This window comes from Coregonus clupeaformis, chromosome 12, assembly GCF_020615455.1.
Source record: "Coregonus clupeaformis isolate EN_2021a chromosome 12, ASM2061545v1, whole genome shotgun sequence".
Taxonomy (NCBI): domain Eukaryota; kingdom Metazoa; phylum Chordata; class Actinopteri; order Salmoniformes; family Salmonidae; genus Coregonus; species Coregonus clupeaformis.
The window spans coordinates 61,366,055-61,388,870 of NC_059203.1; the positions used below are offsets into that span (position 1 = coordinate 61,366,055).

Here is a 22,816-nt window from a genome sequence, read left to right on the forward strand (position 1 = left end):
TGCATGTGCAGTAGCTAATTGGGTCCTAAAAATCCAAATTACTATGTGCAGGGTTTGCCCTCCAAATACCAAGGAATAAGGAAGCAAGTTCCTACTAAGTCAGACTCGTTTCTCCTCTGAGAGTAAACTTGTTACCACAACTACATATGGTCTTGTCAAAGACGGCAGGCTTTTCATTGTTCATCTTAGCACCATTGTTTAGTTATGCATTATAAATGCATGTGTGTTTGTGTAAGCTTGACTTAGTGGCTGGCTCTGAGGGCACTGCATACCATAGCGCGCCACACTGTACCAACACCTAGAGCCAACTACTCTAATGAGGCCTAGGCAATATCTGTTTACAATCTTTTTAATAAACTACATATTTAGCTAATTATTAACGGTCTATAAGCTACTTTTAATAAAACATTTACAACTACCCTTAAATTATGTCTTAAAGTAAAGTCTTACCAATATATATTATTAATAACTCTCTGAACACTCTTTGCATAAACTAGCATGGAACTCCTGGGTGGCTTCCACATTCTAAGAACCCATTCTAAGAACAGAGCAGGAATAGAGTGACGTCTGTGATGCGAGTGGTTCTCTCAGAAAGGCTTTGAATGACCGACAGTGTCACCAGCAAAGCACCCCCACACCACCTCCTCCATGCTTCACAGTGGGAACCACAAATGCAGAGATTATCTGTTCACCTACTCTGCGTCTCACAAAGACACAGCGGTTAGAAACAAAAATCTCAAATTTGGACTCCACCGGTCTAATGTCCATTGCTCGTGTTTCTTGGCCCAAGCAAGTCTCTTCTTCTTATTGGTGTCCTTTAGTAGTGGTTTCTTTGAAGCAATTAGACCATAAAGGCCTGATTCGTGTAGTCTCCTCTGAACAGTTGATGCTGAGTTGTGTCTGTTACTTGAACTCTGTAAAGCATTTATTTGGGCTGCAATCTGAGGTGCAGTTAACTCTATTGAACTTATCCTCTGCAGCAGAGGTAACTCTGGGTCTTCCTTTCCTGTGGCGGTCCTCATGAGAGCCAGTTTCATCATAGCGCTTGATGGTTATTGCGATTGCACTTGAAGAAAATTTCAAAGTTCTTGAAATTTTCCAGATTGATTAACCTTCATGTCTTAAAGTAATGATGGACCGTCGTTTCTCTTTGCTTATTTGAGCTGTTCTTGCCATAATATGGACTCAGTCTTTTACCAAATAGTGCCATTGTCACGTTCGTTCACAGACGGGACGGACCAAGGCGCAGCGTGATATGCGTACATGTTTATTTTTCCGAATAAACACAATGACAAAACAACAAACGAAACGTGAAGTCCAAGGTACACAAAACAAACATACCTAACACGGAACAAGATCCCACAACCCACTAGTGCCAATAGGCTACCTAAGTATGGTCCCCAATCAGAGACAACGAGCGACAGCTGCCTCTGATTGGGAACCAAACCGGCCAACATAGATCTAGACGATCTAGATCTAAACCTAGAAAATACAACATAGAACATAACCACACAGAAAATACACACCCTGACTCAACAAATACCAGTCCCCAGAGTCAGGGCGTGACAGCCATCTTCAGTATACCTTGTCACAACACAACTGATTGGCTCAAACGCATTAAGAAGGAATGAAATTCCACAAATTAACTTTTTTAAAAGCACACCTGTTAATTGAAATGCATTTCAGTGAAGCTGGTTGAGAGAATGCCAAGAGTGTGCAAAGCTGTCATCAAGGCATGGGTGGCTACTTTGAAGAATCTCAAATATAACATACACAGTTGAAGTCGGAAGTTTACATACACTTTAGGTTGGAGTCATTAAAACTCGTTTTCAACCACTCCACAAATTTCTTGTTAACAAACTATAGTTTTGGCAAGTCGGTTAGGACATCTACTTTGTGCATGACACAAGTAATTTTTCCAACAATTGTTCACAGACAGATTATTTCACTTATAATTCACTGTATCACAATTCCAGTGTATCAGAAGTGTACATACACTAAGTTGACTGTGCCTTTAAACAGCTTGGAAAATTCCAGAAAATTATGTCATGGCTTTAGAAGCTTCTGATAGGCTAATTGACATAATTTGAGTCAATTGGAGGTGTACCTGTGGATGTATTTCGAGGCCTACCTTCAAACTCAGTGCCTCTTTGCTTGACATCATGGGAAAATCAAAAGAAATCAGCCAAGAACTCAGAAAAAAACATTGTTGACCTCCACAAGTCTGGTTCATCCTTGGGAGCAATTTCCAAACGCCTGAAGGTACCATGTTCATCTGTACAAACAATAGTACGCAAGTATAAACACCATGGGACCACGCAGCCGTCATACCGCTCAGGAAGGAGACGCGTTCTGTCTTCTAGAGATGAACATACTTTGGTGGGAAAAGTGCAAATCAGTCCCAGAACAACAACAAAGGGCCTTGTGAAGATGCTGGAGGAAACAGGTACAAAAGTATCTATATCCACAGTAAAACGAGTCCTATATCGACCTAACCTGAAAGGCCGATCAGCAAGGAAGAAGCCACTGCTCCAAAACAGCCATAAAAAAAGCCAGACTATGGTTTGCAACTGCACATGGGGAAAAATATCGTACTTTCTGGAGAAATGTCCTCTGGTCTGATGAAACAAAAATAGAACTGTTTGGCCATAATGACCATCGTTATGTTTGGAGGAAAAAGGGGACCGCTTGCAAGCCGAAGAACACCATCCCAACCGTGAAGCACGGGGGTGGCAGCATCATGCTGTGAGGGTGCATTGCTGCAGGAGGGACTGGTGCACTTCACAAAATAGATGGCATCATGAGGATGGAAAATTATGTGGATATATTGAAGCAACATCTCAAGACATCAGTCAGGAAGTTAAAGCTTGGTCGCAAATGGGTCTTCCAAATGGACAATGACCCCAAGCATACTTCCAAAGTTGTGGCAAAATGGCTTAAGGACAACAAAGTCAAGGTATTGGAGTGGCCATCACAAAGCCCTGACCTCAATCCTACAGAACATTTGTGGGCAGAACTGAAAAAGTGTGTGTGAGCAAGGAGGCCTACAAACCTGACTCAGTTACACCAGCTCCGTCAGGAGGAATGGGCCAGAATTCACCCAACTTATTGTGGGAAGCTAGTGGAAGGCTACCCGAAACTTTTGACCCAAGTTAAACAATTTAAAGGTAATGCTACCAAATACTAATTGAGTGTATGTAAACTTCTGACCCACTGGGAATGTGATGAAAGAAATAAAAGCTGAAATAAATCACTCTACTATTATTCTGACATTTCATATTCTTAAAATAAAGTGGTGATGCTAACTGACCTAAGACAGGGAATTTTTACTAGGATTAAATGTCAGGAATTGTGAAAAACTGAGTTTAAATGTATTTGGCTAAGGTGTATTTAAACTTCCGACTTCAACTGTGTTTTGATTTGTTTAACACTTTTTTGGTTACTACATGATTCCATATGTGTTATTTCATAGTTTTGATATCTATATTATTCTACAATGTAGAAAATAGTAAAAATAAAGAAAATCCCTGGAATGAGTAGGTGTGTCCAAACTTTTGACTGGTACTGTACATTAAACTCTAACTGACTGGCTGAAAGTTTGGCATACCAGCTTGTCTTTCTTTGCAGTCCTGCTGGGCTATGATAAGATCGATTCACCGAATGATGTTAAAGTGGTTGTTGATATGTTAGACATTTCTCCAGGCGATGTGAGATCTGATAATCTGAGTAGCGGGACTGCAAAAAAGAAAACCTGGAGCCACTGATTGACTGACTGATTGGACTGACTGGCCGGGCGACCAACTGACTGACTGACTGACTGCAGACAGGACTACAGGAACTGACTCATGGAATAGCCAAGACAACTGGAAGGAGGGACACAAAGCAAGTCTGCTATTTGTCCCAAATGGCACCCTATTCCCTACATAGTGCCCTACTTGACCATATGACTCTGGTCAAAAGTAGTGCACTATCTAGAGTGCCATTTCGAGCACATATCTAGTCTATTAATACCTCACTACTCTCCCATTATACAGTATTGCACTGCCACCCTCTCTCAATGTTGCTTCTCTCTCAACAATGTCAACAAACTCTCAACGTATGTTTCACTGCACTGCCCAGGAAGGTACAGTACTTAGACCTATAAGTATACTCTGAGGCTGTGAGCAGTGTAGTCCTATGACAACGTTTTAGCTCACACCTGGCAGCACTACTACTGCAGTGTCCCACAATTTACTGCAACTGCACTGTCCAGGACACCAGAGTGAGACACAGCAGCTCATCAATATTTGGCTATGATACAGAGACAGAAGTTCAGAGCTTTCAACCGCTGACCCTAACCTAACATGAACGCTTACCGCTACCCTCACCACCTAACCCTAGACGCAAATTAAAGTACAAATACAGTGCATTCGTAAAGTATTCAGACCCCTTGACTTTATCCACATTTTGTTAAGTTAGCCTTATTCTAAAATTGATTAAATTGTTTTTTTTCCCCCTTCTTGGGTATGACGCTACAAGCTTGGCACACCTGTATTTGGGGAGTTTCTCCCATTCTTCTCTGCACATCCTCTCAAGCTCTGTCAGGTTGGATGGGGAGCGTTGCTGCACAGCTATTTTCAAGTCTCTCCAGGGATGTTTGATCGGGTTCAAGTCCGGGCTCTGGCTTGGCCACTCAAGAACATTCAGAGACTTGTCCCGAAGCCACTCCTGCTTTGTCTTGGCTGTGTGCTTAGGGTCATTGTCCTGTTGGATGATGAACCTTCACCCCAGTCTGAGGTCCTGAGCGCTCTGGAGCAGGTTTTCATCTAGGATCTCTGTACTTTGCTCTGTTCATCTTTGCCTCAATCCTGACTAGTCTCCCAGTCCCTGCCACTGAAAAACATCCCCACAGCTTGACGCTGGCACCACCATGCTTCACCGTAGGGATGGTGCCAGGTTTCCTCCAGACGTGACGCTTGGCATTCAGGCCAAAGAGTTCAATCTTGGTTTCATCAGACCAGAGGTGCCTTTTGGCAAACTCCAAGCAGGCTGTCATGTGCCTTTACTGGAGTGGCTTCCGTTTATACTAGAGTGGCCAAAGGCCTGATTGGTGGAGTGCTGCAGAGATGGTTGTCCTTCTGGAAGGTTCTCCCATCTCCACAGAGGAACTCTGGAGCTCTGTCAGTGACCATCGGGTTCTTGGTCACCTCCCTGACCAAGGCCCTTCTCCCCCGATTGCTCAGTTTGGCTCTAGGAAGAGTCTTGATGATTCTAAACTGTGTTCTTTGGGGCCACTGTGTTCTTGGGGACCTTCAATGGTGCAGAAAGTTTTTGGTACCCTTCCCCAGATCTGTGCCTCGACACAATCCTGTCTCGGAGCTCTACGGACAATTCCTTTGACCTCATGGCTTGGTTTTTGCTCTGACATGCACTGTCAACTGTGGGACCTTATATAGACAGGTGTGTGCCTTTCCAAATCATGTCCAATCAATTGAATTTACCACAGGTGGAGTCCAATTAAGTTGTACAAACATCTCAAGGATGATCAATGGAAACAGGATGCAACTGAACTCAATTTTTGGTTCGCATAGCAAAGGGTCTGAATACTTATGTAAATAAGATTTTGTTTCGTATTTGTAATAAATTCGCAAAAAAATCTAAAAACGTGTTTTTGCTTTGTCATTATGGGGTATTGTGTGTAGGTTGCTGAGGATTCTTTTGTTTTTAAATCCATTTTAGAATAAGGCTGTAACGTAACAAAATGTGGAAAAGGTCAAGGGGTCTGAATACTTTCCGAAGGCACTGTAGCTCATATATTTGCTCATCAGTTCTCTTGCTGCTCACTTTCTGATGATATTGCCATTGTGACCTTTGTCCTTTCTAGCATGGCCAAACGGATCAATTCGTCATTTTCCAACTGAAAGCAAAATGATGCATCAACAGCTATTGTGCAAAACAATTGAACAGTGAGACACACACTTATCCTGTCCAGAAGAATAACTATTCTCACAGGACAGGAGTGGTTGTGTTATAATTACTTCTTGTCAAAAGGGACCTTGAGTAGACTACAGCAGGATGACTCAACCGAAACAGAGCTGAGGAGACTAGGCTACCTAATCTCGCAGCTATGACTCATCCGTGTACACACAATGGGAAAAGATGACATCATTGTAGACTCATCACCGGCAGGGCAGCAGATGCCTATAGAATAGAACGCTCACTACACTACTGACTGGGGTGGTGGGGCCACTTTCTGCCCGGCAACCACGTGACTTTCTGTCTGTCACACTGCCTGCTGGTCTGGCTTAGAGTGGGCTACTAGAACATGCAGGGATGTAAAGGGAGCAAGGGGCTATTGGGCACAAGGTGATGTAACTAGAAGCTTACGTTCAGTTTCAGTCACTTTCTGACTACATTCAGATGTAAGCATAATGATTTAGCCAAGTTCAAGCAACATCATGAGGGGCAAATTCGAATACCCACTCCGTACATTGTTATCATCATGCATAAAATGTTTTTCATTTAGTAGCCTGATCATGATCATGCATTCCAAAGACGTCACATTTGACCACACAATATTTGTTCTGCAACATTTTGATTGGGGATAGGCACAAGAACCATACACATTCGGATTCTACAACTGACAGATGATGCATTAGCGTTGTTGTTTATGTGCTGTTGGTAGCGTCGGCAACGACAAGCGTTACGCGCGTAACCATTGTCATAGCGCGACGATTCAACCTGCCCTCAGTTGAGGTTCCTTGCTATCCGGGATCGTTGGGACAACCAACTCTGACACCACCCCACTGAGGTTAAATAGTAAAATGATTAAGGTAAGGGTTAAGGTTAGGATAAGGGTAAAGGTAGGGGTTAAGGTTAGGGATAGGATTTAGGGTAAGGACATTCCAAGTATACCGGATCGCACTAACCCTCAGTGGAGGGACAAGCGTTTGTGTAGGAGTGACACCACCTGTAGGAAGACAATGCTCACTGACAGCACTGAGGCACTGCGTCCCCACCGATAAGTAGGCTTCTGTATAAACATCGATATAAATCTGCACCATAAACACTTCCTCAAAAACAATTTAGATGGTGCCTTTTTGTTTATTTGAGAGGCAGTAGTGAATAGACGACTGAAGTCTTTCATCCAGCCTGTTAAATTCTTGTTTACAGGATGTTGTGCACCAGGAAAAGCATCACGGAGAGGCACAAAAACAAAGATAATACAATGTTTGAGAGACAGACAGACCCGAGCCACTCAGAAGAGTGCGTAGCACAGCGATCTGGTTACTATAACCTCATTTTTACACCGACTGAAACTTTGTAGGTAGCTGTTGTAAACCGCAGAAAAACAAAGTATCCCCGGCCTGATTTTGTGATTTCATACATTGCAGATTGCTACACTCCGCAATAGTTTATAGCTAGATCATTGCAGTAGATTGAGCAAGAGTTGCTTTTTTGGTCTTCATTTAAGGCTATGGTTAGGCATAAGGTTAGCAGTGTGATTAAGGTTAGATTTACAATCAGATTTTAAGATGATAAACTGTAGAAATAGGCAGTTTATGACTTTGTGGCTGTGGTAACTAGTGACGACCCTAATTGGCACAGGGTCGCCTCTGTCTTCTGTCCATCTTCTGTAAACAAGTGCAGTAACATCGACATATGGGCATTTGGGAACCCTAACCCTATAAAGGTGGGTAGTCAGGGCCGGCTCCAGTCGCTTAGGGCTCCCGGCCGCTAGGGTGGGAGGAGGCTGGTGGGAGGAGCTATAGGAGGACAGGCTCATTTTAATGGCTGCAATGGAATGGTATCAAACACATGGAAACTACGTTTGACTCCGTTCCATTAATTCCATTGCAGCCATTACAATGAGCCCGTCCTCCTATAGCTCCTCCCACCAGCCGAGATAGAGATAGATAGAGAGATCGGTCGATTGTTTGGTCAATAGAGATTTCTTTAGTCGAGCAGTAGCAATTTAAAAAAGATATATGGTGTACAAGAAACCTGTCTGATTCGCACCTGTCTGAGTGGACTAATTGTGTAGGCCGTGGGGATGGCACAGTCCATCAATAAGACATGTGCTACTGAAATTGTATATGGTTATATTATGCAAGAACAATGGTGCAACACTAATAAAAAAAGTATTATTTTATAACAAAAGTGCTTTTTCCCGCGTTGGATAGCGGTCGCTGTCAGCAGCTCTGAAAAACATCAGTACGCTGTTTAATGGCACCTTTTCCTAGACCATGTTGCTGTGTGCATAATAGCAAAGTTAACCAGCATATTGGTGTTGAGAACAATGCGGCGAAGGCAGCAGCAGAATGAGGACGAGAAAACAGCCCTTGCCTTAATTGTCTAAGAAAAGTGAGGAGAGAGGAAACCAACTGAATTAGCCTAACTGTTAAATGTGCCTGGCTTTATAAATCATCCATAAACATCTAGAGAAATAAGACAAATCTTGCTTCTGTTGCCTGTTTGAGTGTTTGTTTAATAGCCTACTGATTCCGTGAGCACAAAGTCTCAGGCAACCACAACATGTCGGATAAACAATTTCACAAATTCGCCAAATTTTTAAATCTTTGCTATGCTGTAATAAAAGGCTTTACACTTTTTTTTAAATGTTAGACCAGCTTCTCTGGTAATTTTTATAAATGTATTTAGTGTTGTTTACACCGTTCCAAAATTGTCCGAAAAATAAAGTGTATAATAACCCTCTTTTCTTGATCTCCTTATTGTTATTATTACAATTATTATTATGATCATCATTATAATAATAAGTAATGTCATTATCATTAGTCGGCTTAGTATAGCAGCTTCGTATAACCACAATAGAGCTGTAGGCCTAAGAGTGCATCCTGTCTAGTCTTAATAACATAACTTACTTAGGCCTATATTTCAATAGTTATATAGGCTACTGTATCAATCAATCATTTGTTCATGTCATCACACAGCATACGAGTCATTCATGATTTGAAATGCAATCAAGCGCTTTCATTTAAAAATTAAATGGAAACTTGGCGTATGTCGCACATCACTACTTCACAGGAGCGGCATTTCAACGTAAACATTTTTATTTATTTATCACAATGCAATTTTTGGCAGAAATGACTTCTGGAACATGTGAACTTTCATGTGCCTTAATAACAAATTTGTATTCCATCGATAAATACGATTCAAATTGTTAAAATTACAAGCCTAGTTGCTTTAGCCACGGAAAAAGACATGAACCTGCCACCACTAGCCATGATTGGCTGAGATAATAGATGGGCTGGACATCCTGGGAGATGAGTTTGGATTGGTCTGCCATGTAGCATGCTTCGTGCGTCTGTAACGTGAGCTGTTCAGTATGGGTGGGTTGCACCAACATGGTTTAAATTAATCTAGGATTAGAGCTAATCTAGGTTTTGTAAATCTAGGTTTATAATTCATCAGAGATGTGTTGCACCACTTAATTTTAAATCTGGATCAGTAAATCTATGATTAATAGTTTTAAACTATAATTAGTGACATGTTACACCAATATACGAGGTATTTCGTGAGATGAAACGAAGTAGCTAGCCTACTTGACAAATGATGGCACAAAGTTGCTGTTCCTTGATAAAATAATAACAAATGTAACTTTAAAACTACTGCAACTCCATCGTGAAAGGTTCTCATGGGTTGGCTGATTTGAAATTAAATCTGTTATTTACCAGTACTAGACAGAAAACTAATTTGTTAGATAACGTTAGCTACTGTAGCTAGCTAGTTTATAAACCAAGCTAGCTAGCATAAAATATAATGTATTATTGTCATTACTTAACGTTATTTAGCCATGTATTATTATTTGTCCGCTAGCTACGTGATCATGGCACGTCAAAGAAGTTCAAATTTTTCTGCTTATGAAAAAACCTTGTCGGAGCTGATGGAGGAATTTAGTAACATACTGGAGGATCAAAAGACAGACAACACGACTGTCAAAAAGAAGGAAGACACCTGGGCCATTTTATGCGACAGATTTAATGGATCGACACGGATTAAAGAGAAGAGAGACCCAAATTGGATGAAGGCATGCTGGAAAAACTTAAAAGCGAAAGCCAAAAAGGATGCGGCAGAGGAGAGGCGGGGGCTATTTCAGACCGGAGGGGAGCCTCCGTCCAAGGGAATTGATCCTCTCTCCCAGAAAATATATAAGATGATTCCCCAGCAGTTTGTCCCTGTCCTTAACCCCTATGATGACGGAGGACAACTCGACCCACCAATATTTAGTAAGCATAAATAACTGGTAAATATCAATGACTATATTGAACGTTAAAACTAACGTTAATGCTACTTCACTACAACGTTACCGTTATTAGGCCCATTACAGCGTGTTGCATAACATCATTTGTACCAAGGCTGGGCATATCATAAGCCCCAATTAAATTGTTGTAAGTAAATAGCCTACTAATAATGAATTAATTTTATTTATTTCCTTTAGTTGAGCGGACACCCTGTGCCGTGGAGAAACAGCAGTGCCTGGATCTTGCACCAGCAGCAAAAACACCAGACATGCCAAGCAATCGCCCCAGAACTGACATGAACAAAGCTCATTTGATGTTTTGGAGCTGGAGAGAGAGAAAAATCTACTGCAGATTGAGGTCTTGAATTTACAAAAATAGCTACTGCAAATTCAGAAACAGAAACTCCTTCAGGGAAACAAATGCCCACTGTGTAAAGAATGCTGATCTTTTTATTTATTTAAGCAATTATTTATTAAAACAATGCTTTCCCAAGCAATTTGGTGTCCTCCAGTCTTGTCCCCACTCTTGTGTTCTGGTGCTTCCAGTTCCACCCTGTATGGTATTGAGAATAACAAAGTCTTAACAATACATTTGAATACAGACAGCCTAATTAGGAATTGTATGTGTCGATCAAAATATATTATTGCTTTTTACATGTTACCAATGTTACATTATTTACACCTTAGGCTGCAAAATGGTTCTCAATCAATGTTCTCCTCATAGCATTGCCATTTGCATTGGCAGCATGTTGCACCTGGCCAACTTTTGCATTCTCAGGTAGGTCCTCCTCAGCTTCCTCAGGTACCTCGTCTTCTCGTCTCTTGCCAAAGTTATACAGAACTGCCACTGCAATAATGATTGTCAGTGTAGTGTCCATCTTCATGCAGAGCCCCTCCTTCAGGCACGGGAATCTTTTTTTCCACACTCCAAAAACTTTATGAGACCTCTTGCCAGGATATGAGAGGTGTTGTATTCTCTCTCTTCAGGTGTCTGGGGGGTTTAAAAAGGGGAGTCATAAGGTAACCACGACAGGCAAATCCATTGTCACCTTGTAGGTCGCCTTCATATGCCCCCCTTTCCAGCATTGCACACAGACGACTATTGTCAAAGATTCTGCTGTCATGGGTGGATCCTGGCCATCTAGCTACGATGTTGGTGAGCTGACCTTTGTCATCACAGACAGCCTGCACGTTGATGGAGCAGTAACCTTTCTGATTACGGAATAGTTCTCCATTCTCACCACCAGGGTTGGGAATAGGAATGTGTGTACAGTCTATTGCCCCTAGTACACCTGGAAATCTAGCTCTCCTGTAAAATCCAGCTGCTGTTTCCTCCGTAGGCTTGAACCTTATGTACTGATTCTTCAGACTGGCAATAGCACTGGACACTGACTACAATCCTGCAGACGGTTGACTTGTGGAGTCCAAAAAGGTCCCCATCCACTATCTGGAAACATCCAGTTGCGTAGAAACGTAGGGTCACAAAGAGCTGAAGTAGTGGGGGTACAGCCGCGTTCCTATCACTCCCATGTTTAATGGTTGGTCCAACCTTTCTTTCCAGTTGCATTACATAGTCCTTGGAGAAGTGGCATCGCCTTGAAAACTCATCATTATCATAAAATTCAACAGGATTTAACCTGTCTCTAATTATGGTCTGAGAAACTCTTGTTTTGGTCTCTCCACAGTAGATATGCTGCCATTTTATCAGTTAAAACACCTCAAGTAACAGTTTATAATTTCCAATCTAAATGTATTCATTTTTTATTATTATTGAGCAACAGGCTTAAAATCAATCTAGGTTTAAAGTGAAAACTAAAATTTAGATTAGAGGAAGGCTTGAATATAACTAGGATTAATTTAAAACCTAGGTTTAACATTTGGTGCAACAAGATTTATAAATAAACATTGATTTAACCCAGTTTAAGAGTTAATCCATGTTGGTGCAACCCACCCTATGTGTTGATAGTCCTTTCTACCGCTCAAGCCATCGAGAACTACAAAAGTTTTGCTACTTTTCTCAACAACATTGATGCCCTGAATTTAGCAGGCGCTATCGACAGATCAGTTGGAGAAAAGTGATAGGCTACTTTCTGCACACTGAACCGGAGTGACTTGACACAATGCTGGCCAAACATGATGTAGCTACAAACAAAACTGAGTTAAATGGTTCCAGTCTGCCGTGAAGCGTTCATCCATGTATACAGGTAAGAGCCTAGCTACATTTTCAGATAACTAATTTTGTCAGAAAGTTGTTTTTATTGCAAGTTAAAGCGTACTGTTAGTTAGCTAGCAAACGTTAGCTTGCTGGCTCGCTAGATAACGTTACGTGTATGATCTGTGTAGTAATATTATTTGAATCAGAAAACCATTTGCATTGCTAGTTATAGCCTAATGTTAGCTAGCTAACATTGAACCTAGTTTGTTAGCTTTAGCAACCTGTAGATTCATACTACAGCTATGACAATGTTTGTATTAGTAGTAGTATGAGTTGGGATTATGCTGGTTTATTGTTTAGCTAGCTAGCTACATGTCTAAACAAAAGACTCCACTTCGCCAAATTATTACATGGCCCATCAAATTAGCCAGGTGTGTCTGGGGGTGATTATGGCAATCTATTGTATTTCATAAACATGTGTACATGTCTAGACAATAGTGACCCATCCACTTAGCTAGATGTGGCTGGGGGGTGATTAGAGCATTTCCTTCACATGACCCATCAATTTAGACAAGTGTGTCGAGTACGCCTCATCTAATAATTATTAAATATTTATATTTGGACACTTTCTGTTTTTGATTTCCTACTATGCAAGTAACCATTTCTGTGTACCGTTTACACCTTCTGTATCCTGTGCATGTGACAAATAAACTTGGATTTTTTTTATATAGCGTGTGTTTACCACATGGTCTCACATGTGAATCCTTAATGAGATGGGTGGGGCTAAGGCTTAAGAGGGTGTGAACGATGCTGAATGGTGTAAACAAAGAAGAGCTCTCCAGTAGGTGTACATTCAAGGGCCATTTTCTCAAAGGTGGTGTTACAAGTTTATCCATTTTCAAAGCAGAATTACTTTCCCGTTGTTCCTCAACTGCAGTGTATGATATACAATTTCCTAGCTCTGAGTATATACTTTTATCCAGTGTAAAAAACACAATTTAAAATGTTCAAGTCGGTAACAAATAACAATGCGACCCTTCAATAATTAGTATAAACAAATAAACCGTTCCATTTTGGAAAATTGCATTCAGGAATGAATGCGACTATTTTTAGTCTCTGCTGTAATAACGGCTTTACAAAAAATATATACAGACTCTCTGGTACACTTATAATTTATTTTGTTGTGTTGACATTGTTCGAAACGGTCAGAAAATGTATATTGTAATCAAAACATCCCCACAGCATGATGCTGCCACCACCATTCTTCACCGTAGGGATGGTGCCAGGTTTCCTCCAGACGTGACGCTTGGCATTCAGGACAAAGAGTTCAATCTTGGTTTCATCAGACCAGAGAATCTTTCTAAAAACCTGTTTTCGCTGTGACATTATCGGGTATTGTGTGTAGATTGATGAGGAAATTGTTTTATTTAATCAATTTTAGAATAAGGCTGTAACGTAACAAAATGTGGATAAAGTCAAGGGGTCTGAATACTTTCCGAAGGCACTGTATATTTTAGTGGAGGCTCCTCAGAGGAGGAAGGGGAAGACCATCCTCCTCAGTGAATTTCACATATATTTTTTTTTTTATCAAACATTAAAATAAATCATTTTTAGATAAAACCATAGTAAATATTTTCACGTCACCAAATAATTGATTAAAACACAATGTTTTCCAATGAAGTTCTACAGTAGCCTCAACAGCACCCTGTATGGTAGCAACATGGTGTAGCCGGAGGACAGCTAGCTTCTGTCCTCCTCTGGGTACATTGACTTCAATACAAAACCTACAGTGGGGGAAAAAGTATTTAGTCAGCCACCAATTGTGCAAGTTCTGCCACTTAAAAAGATGAGAGAGGCCTGTAATTTTCATCATAGGTACACGTCAACTATGACAGACAAATTGAGGAAAAAAAATCCAGAATATCACATTGTAGGATTTTTTATGAATGTATTTGCATATTATGGTGGAAAATAAATATTTGGTCACCTACAAACAAGCAAGATTTCTGGCTCTCACAGACCTGTAACTTCTTCTTTAAGAGGCTCCTCTGTCCTCCACTCGTTACCTGTATTAATGGCTCCTGTTTGAACTTGTTATCAGTATAAAAGACACCAGTCCACAACCTCAAACAGTCACACTCCAAACTCCACTATGGCCAAGACCAAAGAGCTGTCAAAAGACACCAGAAACAAAATTGTAGACCTGCACCAGGCTGGGAAGACTGAATCTGCAATAGGTAAGCAGTTTGGTTTGAAGAAATCAACTGTGGGAGCAATTATTAGGAAATGGAAGACATACAAGACCACTGATAATCTCCCTCGATCTGGGGCTCCACGCAAGATCTCACCCCGTGGGGTCAAAATGATCACAAGAACAGTGAGCAAAAATCCCAGAACCACACGGGGGGACCTAGTGAATGACCTGCAGAGAGCTGGGACCAAAGTAACAAAGCCTACCATCAGTAACACACTACGCCGCCAGGGACTCAAATCCTGCAGTGCCAGACGTGTCCCCCTGCTTAAGCCAGTACATGTCCAGGCCCGTCTGAAGTTTGCTAGAGTGCATTTGGATGATCCAGAAGAGGATTGGGAGAATGTCATATGGTCAGATGAAACCAAAATATAACTTTTTGGTAAAAACTCAACTCGTCGTGTTTGGAGGACAAAGAATGCTGAGTTGTATCCAAAGAACACCATACCTACTGTGAAGCATGGGGGTGGAAACATCATGCTTTGGGGCTGTTTTTTCTGCAAAGGGACCAGGACGACTGATCCGTGTAAAGGAAAGAATGAATGGGGCCATGTATCGTGATATTTTGAGTGAAAACCTCCTTCCATCAGCAAGGGCATTGAAGATGAAACGTGGCTGGGTCTTTCAGCATGACAATGATCCCAAACACACCGCCCGGGCAACAAAGGAGTGGCTTCGTAAGAAGCATTTCAAGGTCCTGGAGTGGCCTAGCCAGTCTCCAGATCTCAACCCCATAGAAAATCTTTGGAGGGAGTTGAAAGTCTGTGTTGCCCAGCGACAGCCCCAAAACATCACTGCTCTAGAGGAGATATGCATGGAGGAATGGGCTAAAATACCAGCAACAGTGTGTGAAAACCTTGTGAAGACTTACAGAAAACGTTTGACCTGTGTCATTGCCAACTAAGGGTATATAACAAAGTATTGAGAAACTTTTATTATTGACCAAATACTTATTTTCCACCATAATTTGCAAATAAATTCATTAAAAATCCTACAATGTGATTTTCTGGATTTTTTTTCCTCATTTTGTCTGTCATTGTTGACGTGTACCTATGATGAAAATTACAGGCCTCTCTCATCTTTTTAAGTGGGAGAACTTGCACAATTGGTGGCTGACTAAATACTTTTTTCCCCCACTGTATATACACACACACACATACATACAGTTGAAGTCGGAAGTTTACATACACTCAATTAGTATTGCCTTTAAAATTGTTTAACTTGGGTCAAACGTTTCGGGTATTCTTCCACAAGCTTCCCACAATAAGTTGGGTGAATTTTGGCCCATTCCTTCTGACAGATCTGATGCAACTGAGTCATGTTTGTAGGCCTCCTTGCTCGCACACGCTTTTTCAGTTCTGCCCACACATTTTCTATAGGATTGAGGTCAGGGCTTTGTGATGGCCACTCCAATACCTTGACTTTGTTGTCCTTAAGCCATTTTGCCACAACTTTGGAAGTATGCTTGGGGTCATTGTCCATTTGGAAGACCCATTTGCGACCAAGCTTTAACTTCCTGACTGATGTCTTGACATGTTGCTTCAATATATCCATATAATCTTCCTTCCTCATGATGCCATCTATTTTGTGAAGTGCACCAGTCCCTCCTGCAGCAAAGCACCCCCACAGCATGATGCTGCCGCCACCATGCTTCACGGTTGGGATGGCATTCTTCGGCTTGCAAGCAACCCCCTTTTTCCTCCAAACATAACGATGGTCATTATGGCCAAACAGTTCTTTTTTTGTTTCATCAGACCAGAGGACATTTCTCCAAAAAGTACGATCTTTGTCCCCATGTGCAGTTGCAAACCATAGTCTGGCTTTTTTATGGCTATTGTCTCCTGAGTGGCGCAGTGGTCTAAGGCACTGCATCGCAGTGTTAACTGTGCCACTAGAGATCCTGGTTCGAATCCAGGCTCTGTCGCAGCCGGCCGCGACCGGGAGACTCATGGGCGGCGCACAATTGGCCCAGCGTCGTCCAGGGTAGGGGAGGGAATGGCCGGCAGGGATGTAGCTCAGTTGATAGAGCATGGCGTTTGCAACGCCAGGGTTGTGGGTTTGATTCCCACGGGGGGCCAGTATAAAAAAAAAGATGTATTCACTAACTGTAAGTCGCTCTGGATAAGAGCGTCTGCTAAATGACTAAAATGTAAATGTTTTGGAGCAGTGGCATCTTCCTTGCTGAGCGGCCTTTCAGGTTATGTCGATATAGGACTTGTTTTACTGTGGATATAGATACTTTTGTACTTGTTTCCTCCAGCATCTTCACAAGGTCCTTTGCTGTTGTTCTGGGATTGATTTGCACTTTCCGCACCAAAATACGTTCATATCTAGGAGACAGAACGGGGATGTTTTTCCATCGGCAGGGACTGGGAAACTGGTCAGAATTGAAGGAATGATGGATGGCGCTAAATACAGGGGAATTCTTGAGGGAAACCTGTTTCAGTCTTCCAGAGATTTGAGACGGGGACAGAGGTTCACCTTCCAGCAGGACAATGACCCTAAGCATACTGCTAAAGCAACACTCGAGTGGTTTAAGGGGAAACATTTAAATGTCTTGGAATGGCCTAGTCAAAGCCCAGACCACAATCCAATTGAGAATCTGTGGTATGACTTAAAGATTGCTGTACACCAGCAGAACCCATCCAACTTGAAGGAGCTGGAGCAGTTTTGCCTTGAAGAATGGGCAAAAATCCCAGTGGCTAGATGGGCCAAGCTTATAGAGACATACCCCAAGAGGCTTGCAGCTGTAATTGCTGCAAAAGGTGGCTCTACAAAGTATATACTTTTTTTTTTTTTTTTTTGGGGGAGGGGTGGATAGTTATGCACGCTCAAGTTCTGTTTTTTTTGTCTTATTTCTTGTTTGTTTCACACAAAAAAATATTTTGCATCTTCAAAGTGGTAGGCATGTTGTGTAAATCAAATGATACAAACCCCCCAAAAATCTATTTTAATTCCAGGTTGTAAGGCAACAAAATAGGAAAAATGACAAGTGGGGTGAATACTTTTGCAAGCCACTGTATCAAACACTGCATTTAAGGGAACAATGGGAAAGTAATTCTGCTTTGAAAGTTGATAACCTTGTAATCTCACGTTTGAGAAAATGTCCTTTGAATGTTTTGGTACCTAGTGAAGAGCTCTTCTTTGTCTACACCCATTCAGCACTTTCACATCCTCTTAAGCTTTAGCCCCACCCATCTCGTTTGGCTCTCGGAGCGTTCAGAGCGCACACTTATCTCAGCCAATCATGGCTAGTGGGAAGGTTGCTGTCTTTTTTGTGGCTTAACTAACTAGGGTCATAATTGAACAATTTTATTTGTATTTACAGATGGCGTACAAGTTTGTTATTAAAAGGCACATGAAAGTTCACATGTTCCAGAAGGCATTTCTGCCCCAAAACGCATTTTGATTTTTAAAAAGACATCACGTTCAAATGGCTCTCCTGTGAAGTAGTGACCCGCGACATACGCCTAGTTTCCTGAAAAGAGTCACAAATGTACTACTGCTGATACTGGTGTGCCATCCCGGCGGTCTCCGCAATGGATTAATCCACTCAGAAAGGTATGAGTCAGACAGGTGTCTCGTCTGCCATAATTATTTTTTTGATATTTGCCACTGCTCGACTAAAAACAATCCCGGTCGACCAACAGCCTATCGACCAAACAATCGACTAAATGGGGTCAGCCCTACTAGCCAGCTATCTAAAATTGTAGTAATCATGGTCGAATACTGACCGGGCACGCAGGGCACGTGCCCAGGGCCCTGACCTCCAGGGGGCGCCAACTGATTTTGTTAGTCATGCTCACTCAGATATCATAACATGGATAAGTCATGGCAAAATGTGTAGAATCGCACCGCCATTTCCTGGTTGCAAAAATTCGAATAGTTTGCCTAATTTCAGTTTATGTGACAAAAAAAAGCAAAACAAGTGTAGTGTAGAGAATCGTTGTACCATCTAAATCCCTACAAAATATATTTTCCATAACCAAAAATATTGTATTTTCAGCTTTTTGAAACTGGTGTACAAAATCAAAAGTAAAAGACCCAAAAACAAAACTTATGCGAAACATAGAAATAGCACACATAGAACAGATCTACCACTTCTTAGACTTGCTTTCAATGCGAATGACAGATATATATATATCACATTTCTATGTGAATTTGGTCAGGTCTCCCAAAAAGTTACATATTGCAATTTTGTTCTCTGCCCGATGGCAAAATTAGTAGAATTGCATGCAATTTGTTATAAAATTGATATATTTTCTCTCTGCCCAATGGCAAAATGTGTAGAATTGCAGGAAATTAACTCAACCAAATCTTACTATGGCTAAAAGGCTAAAAGGCTAGAGCCGGCCATGTGTGTAGTAATTTCAATATATATATATTTTTTATTGATATTAAAAATATGTTCCTTATGTCTCCAAAACCGTACCGCAAGCGAAAACAAATCCCCGTCAGAAAAATTATACCGTCAATAGGAGCTAAAGCATTTAGCGTCTACGAATGGGGTAACTCTATAGAAGCTCTAGTTTAGATCCCTATAATATGGATGGATATCTTTCGTAGGACGGAGCTGAGTTTACGAAGCAGGCTCTAGTTCTCGTAGATATTGTTGATATACTGGAAAGGTACTTACCAGACGGATCCGTAGGCTCCCGAGCCTACCGGGGACAGGGTCTGGTACCGCTCCGGGACCTCCCATATCGTCTTGTTGAGCTCCTGTCGGTAGAAAGTGGGTCTCTCCTTGTGAGACATTCCTGCAGAATGCAGACAAACAAGCCGTCGTAACTTCGGTTTCTTCCTTTGCGTGGTAGCAGTGGTGCTGGTGGTGCCTCAAACGCAATACAACGATAACTATTGTTGACCCAACCAATATACGAATTGGGTCTCGCGCAATCCGGACAGTGCAACCGTGCAAACTTTATCCTATGCCCTACATGAGGACAGCAGATTCGAAACACACTGAGCTACGGTTGATTTCTCATCTCTGCAGATTCCGATCTTGTTCATGGGTGCGTTCAGCGGATCACTTTTGTCAAGTGCGTTGCATTATGGGGATAAAAAAAATCAGTTTTGCGCCTACATGTGGACTGCATGAACATTACAAAAAATGGCTCTAATGAACCAACTTTGCTGCCGTTCATGTCTAACAGTGGATATATACAAATTAATGTGATATTTGGGTTTCTCTCTGATTGTTTATAAAAGTGTTTTGCATTGTACAATGGCAACACTGCCATGTTGATCTGAGCCTTTCTGTTGAAAAACCACATTAGTGTCTGACTTTCGGCTGTCATACATGCACCTCCCCGACTTCACTCCTCGACGTTTGTCTACAGTCGGTTGCTTTAGCCTTACCACTCAAACGCGCCCCTTGACTGTGTTGAGAGGGAACGTGAACTGGGGTGTAATCATTAGTCAAACAGTTGCAAAAACTAAAGTTTTTCTATTGAACAAATTCAGGAAGGTCCCTCCCCGTTTTGTTCAGTTTGCTTCCGTTTAAGAAACGTTTAGCAACAGAATTGGTTTTAATAAGCCCCTGAAGCGCGCTCCTATTGTCCCGATTCCCACATCTCGCGTGATTTGAGTTTGGCGATGGGGAAATCCAACTGAAATATGTGGGAATTCCTAATCTCCTATTGCCTTTTGATGTAGGCTACACGTTGAACTCAAAGACAAGTTTAGAAACTTTGTGTTGAAATGTTGAAAAAAAAGTACATATACAATAGTGATTGACCCGTTGGCCGTATTTAATATCAAATCAAATCAAATGTTATTGGTCACATACACATGTTTAGCAGATGTTATTGCGGGTGTAGCGAAATGTTTGTGCTTCTAGTTCAGACAGTGCAGTAATATCTAACAAGTAATATCTAACAATTTCACAACATATACCCAATACACACAAATCTAAGTAAGGAATGGAATTAAGAATATGTACATACAGCTGTGGAAAAAATTAAGAGACCACTGCAAAATTATCAGTTTCTCTGGTTTTACTATTAATAGGTATGTGTTTGGGTAAAAATAACATTTTTGTTTTATTCTATAAACTACTGACAACATTTCTCCCAAATTCCAAATAAAAATATTGTCATTTAGAGCATTTATTTGCAGAAAATGACAACTGGTCAAAATAACAAAAAAGATGCAGTGTTGTCGGACCTCGAATAATGCAAAGAAAATAAGTTCATGTTCATTTTTAAACTACACAATACTAATGTTTTAACTTAGGAAGAGTTAATAAATAAATATTTGGTGGAATAACCCTGATTTTCAATCACAGCTTTCATGCGTCTTGGCATGCTCTCCACCAGTCTTTCACATTGATGTTGGGTGACTTTATGCCACTCCTGGCGCAAAAATTCAAGCAGCTCGGCTTTGTTTGATGGCTTGTGACCATCCATCTTCCTCTTGATCACATTCCAGAAGTTTTCAATGGGGTTCAGGTCTGGAGATTGGGCTGGCCATGACAGGGTCTTGATCTGGTGGTCCTCCATCCACACCTTGATTGACCTGGCTGTGTGGCATGGCGCATTGTCCTGCTGAAAAAAACAATCCTCAGACTTGGGGAACAATGTCAGAACAAAAGGAAGCAAGTTTTCTTCCAGGACAACCTTGTACGTGGCTTGATTCATGTGTCCTTCACAAAGACAAATCTGCCTGATTCCAGCCTTGCTGAAGCACCCCCTGATCATCACCGATCCTCCACCAAATTTCACAGTGGGTGCGAGACACTGTGGCTTGTAGGCCTCTCCAGGTCTCTGTCTAACCATTAGACGACCAGGTGTTGGGCAAAGCTGAAAATTGGACTCATCAGAGAAGATGACCTTACTCCAGTCCTCTACGGTCCAATCCTTATGGTCTTTGCAAACCTCAGCCTGGCTCTTGTCGTGTCGCGTCGGCTGCTGGTAGCTATTGCTGTTAACAAAAGAGTCTGCCTAGGCTGTACCGTGTTCAAAGGCCTTTATTAAAACCACGAGGTTACAGCATAAGTTCACAGACCCGCGGAGATCCGGAGAAACAGTCCCAAATAAATCTTACTGTGTTCTGCCCCTCCGTCGTTGTTCCCCCCTTATATATAACCTTCCAAGATGTGAATGGCTCCCTCTACTGTCCAATCCCCGTGTCTACCACATACTTCCTGTCTGTCATATGTGGCGTCACACTAAAACCTTCCCTCTTGATACCAAAAATCAACATTCTTTCAGTTCCATTTGAAAAAACATTTAACACCATCATATTGTCAATACACTACACTCTTCTTTGCTTCTCATTGATGAAGGGCTTTTTTCTAGCTTTGCACGACTTCAGCCCTGCCCCTAGGAGCCTGTTTTGAACCGTCCTCGCCGTGCACTTCACCCCAGCTGCTGTTTGCCATTATTTTTGTAGGTCACTTGATGTCATCCTACGGTTGTTGAGTGACATTCGAATGAGTTGGCGGTCATCCCGGTCAGTAGAGAGTCGTTTTCGCCCTCTGCCGGTCTGTAGCTTTGTTGTCCCCAATGTCTGCTGCTTGACCTTGTTCTTATGAACCGCCGTCTTTGAAATTTTAAGGATGGAAGCAACCTGACGCTCACTGTATCCCTCTGCCAGTAAAGCCAGAATTGAACCCTTCTTTTCCTCACTCAAAACTTTCCTTTTCAACTCTTTAGGCATGGTCAATAGTTATTTTTTGATTAATATTACTTTTGAGGTACTATTAGCACTGTTTTTGCCATCCAGCTGGTCCTATTGCAAGAGGATAGTGATGACCACAGCAGTGGTTTTTATATTTTTCCTCGTTAAATAAGATTTGGTTCAGGTGATCACCTAATCATTACTTAATTCAGTAGAATGAGGTGTGCCTGTATTGGAATTCAACAGATATTGGAATGGAATAGCTGTCGTACATGTAGAGATGCTGATTTAAGAAAATGTTGCAGTGGTCTCTTAATTCTTTCCACAGCTGTATATGGACTAGCAATGACAGAGTGGCATGGACTAAGATACAGTAGAATAGTATAGAATACAGTATATACATATGAGATGAGTAATGCAAGATATGTAAACATTATTAAAGTGACTAGTGTTCCATTTTTTAAAGTGGCCAGTGATTTCTAGTCTATGGCTATAGGCAGCAGCAGCCTCTAATGTGCTAGCGATGGCTATTTAACAGTCTGATGGCCTT

At 41.5% G+C, this 22,816-nt stretch overlaps 1 protein-coding gene across 1 annotated transcript in view; it reads right to left on the reverse strand.

Moving 5' to 3' along the window:
* LOC121578329 (mitogen-activated protein kinase 14A) overlaps positions 1-19,668 on the reverse strand; it is a 60,677-nt gene extending 41,009 nt beyond the window's left edge. The window contains exon 1 of the mRNA XM_041892640.2: positions 19,283-19,668. Coding sequence (XP_041748574.1) covers positions 19,283-19,401 — 119 coding nt within the window. The 5' untranslated portion in view covers positions 19,402-19,668. The remainder of the gene's footprint in view (positions 1-19,282) is intronic.
* Between the last annotated feature and the right edge of the window lie 3,148 nt (positions 19,669-22,816).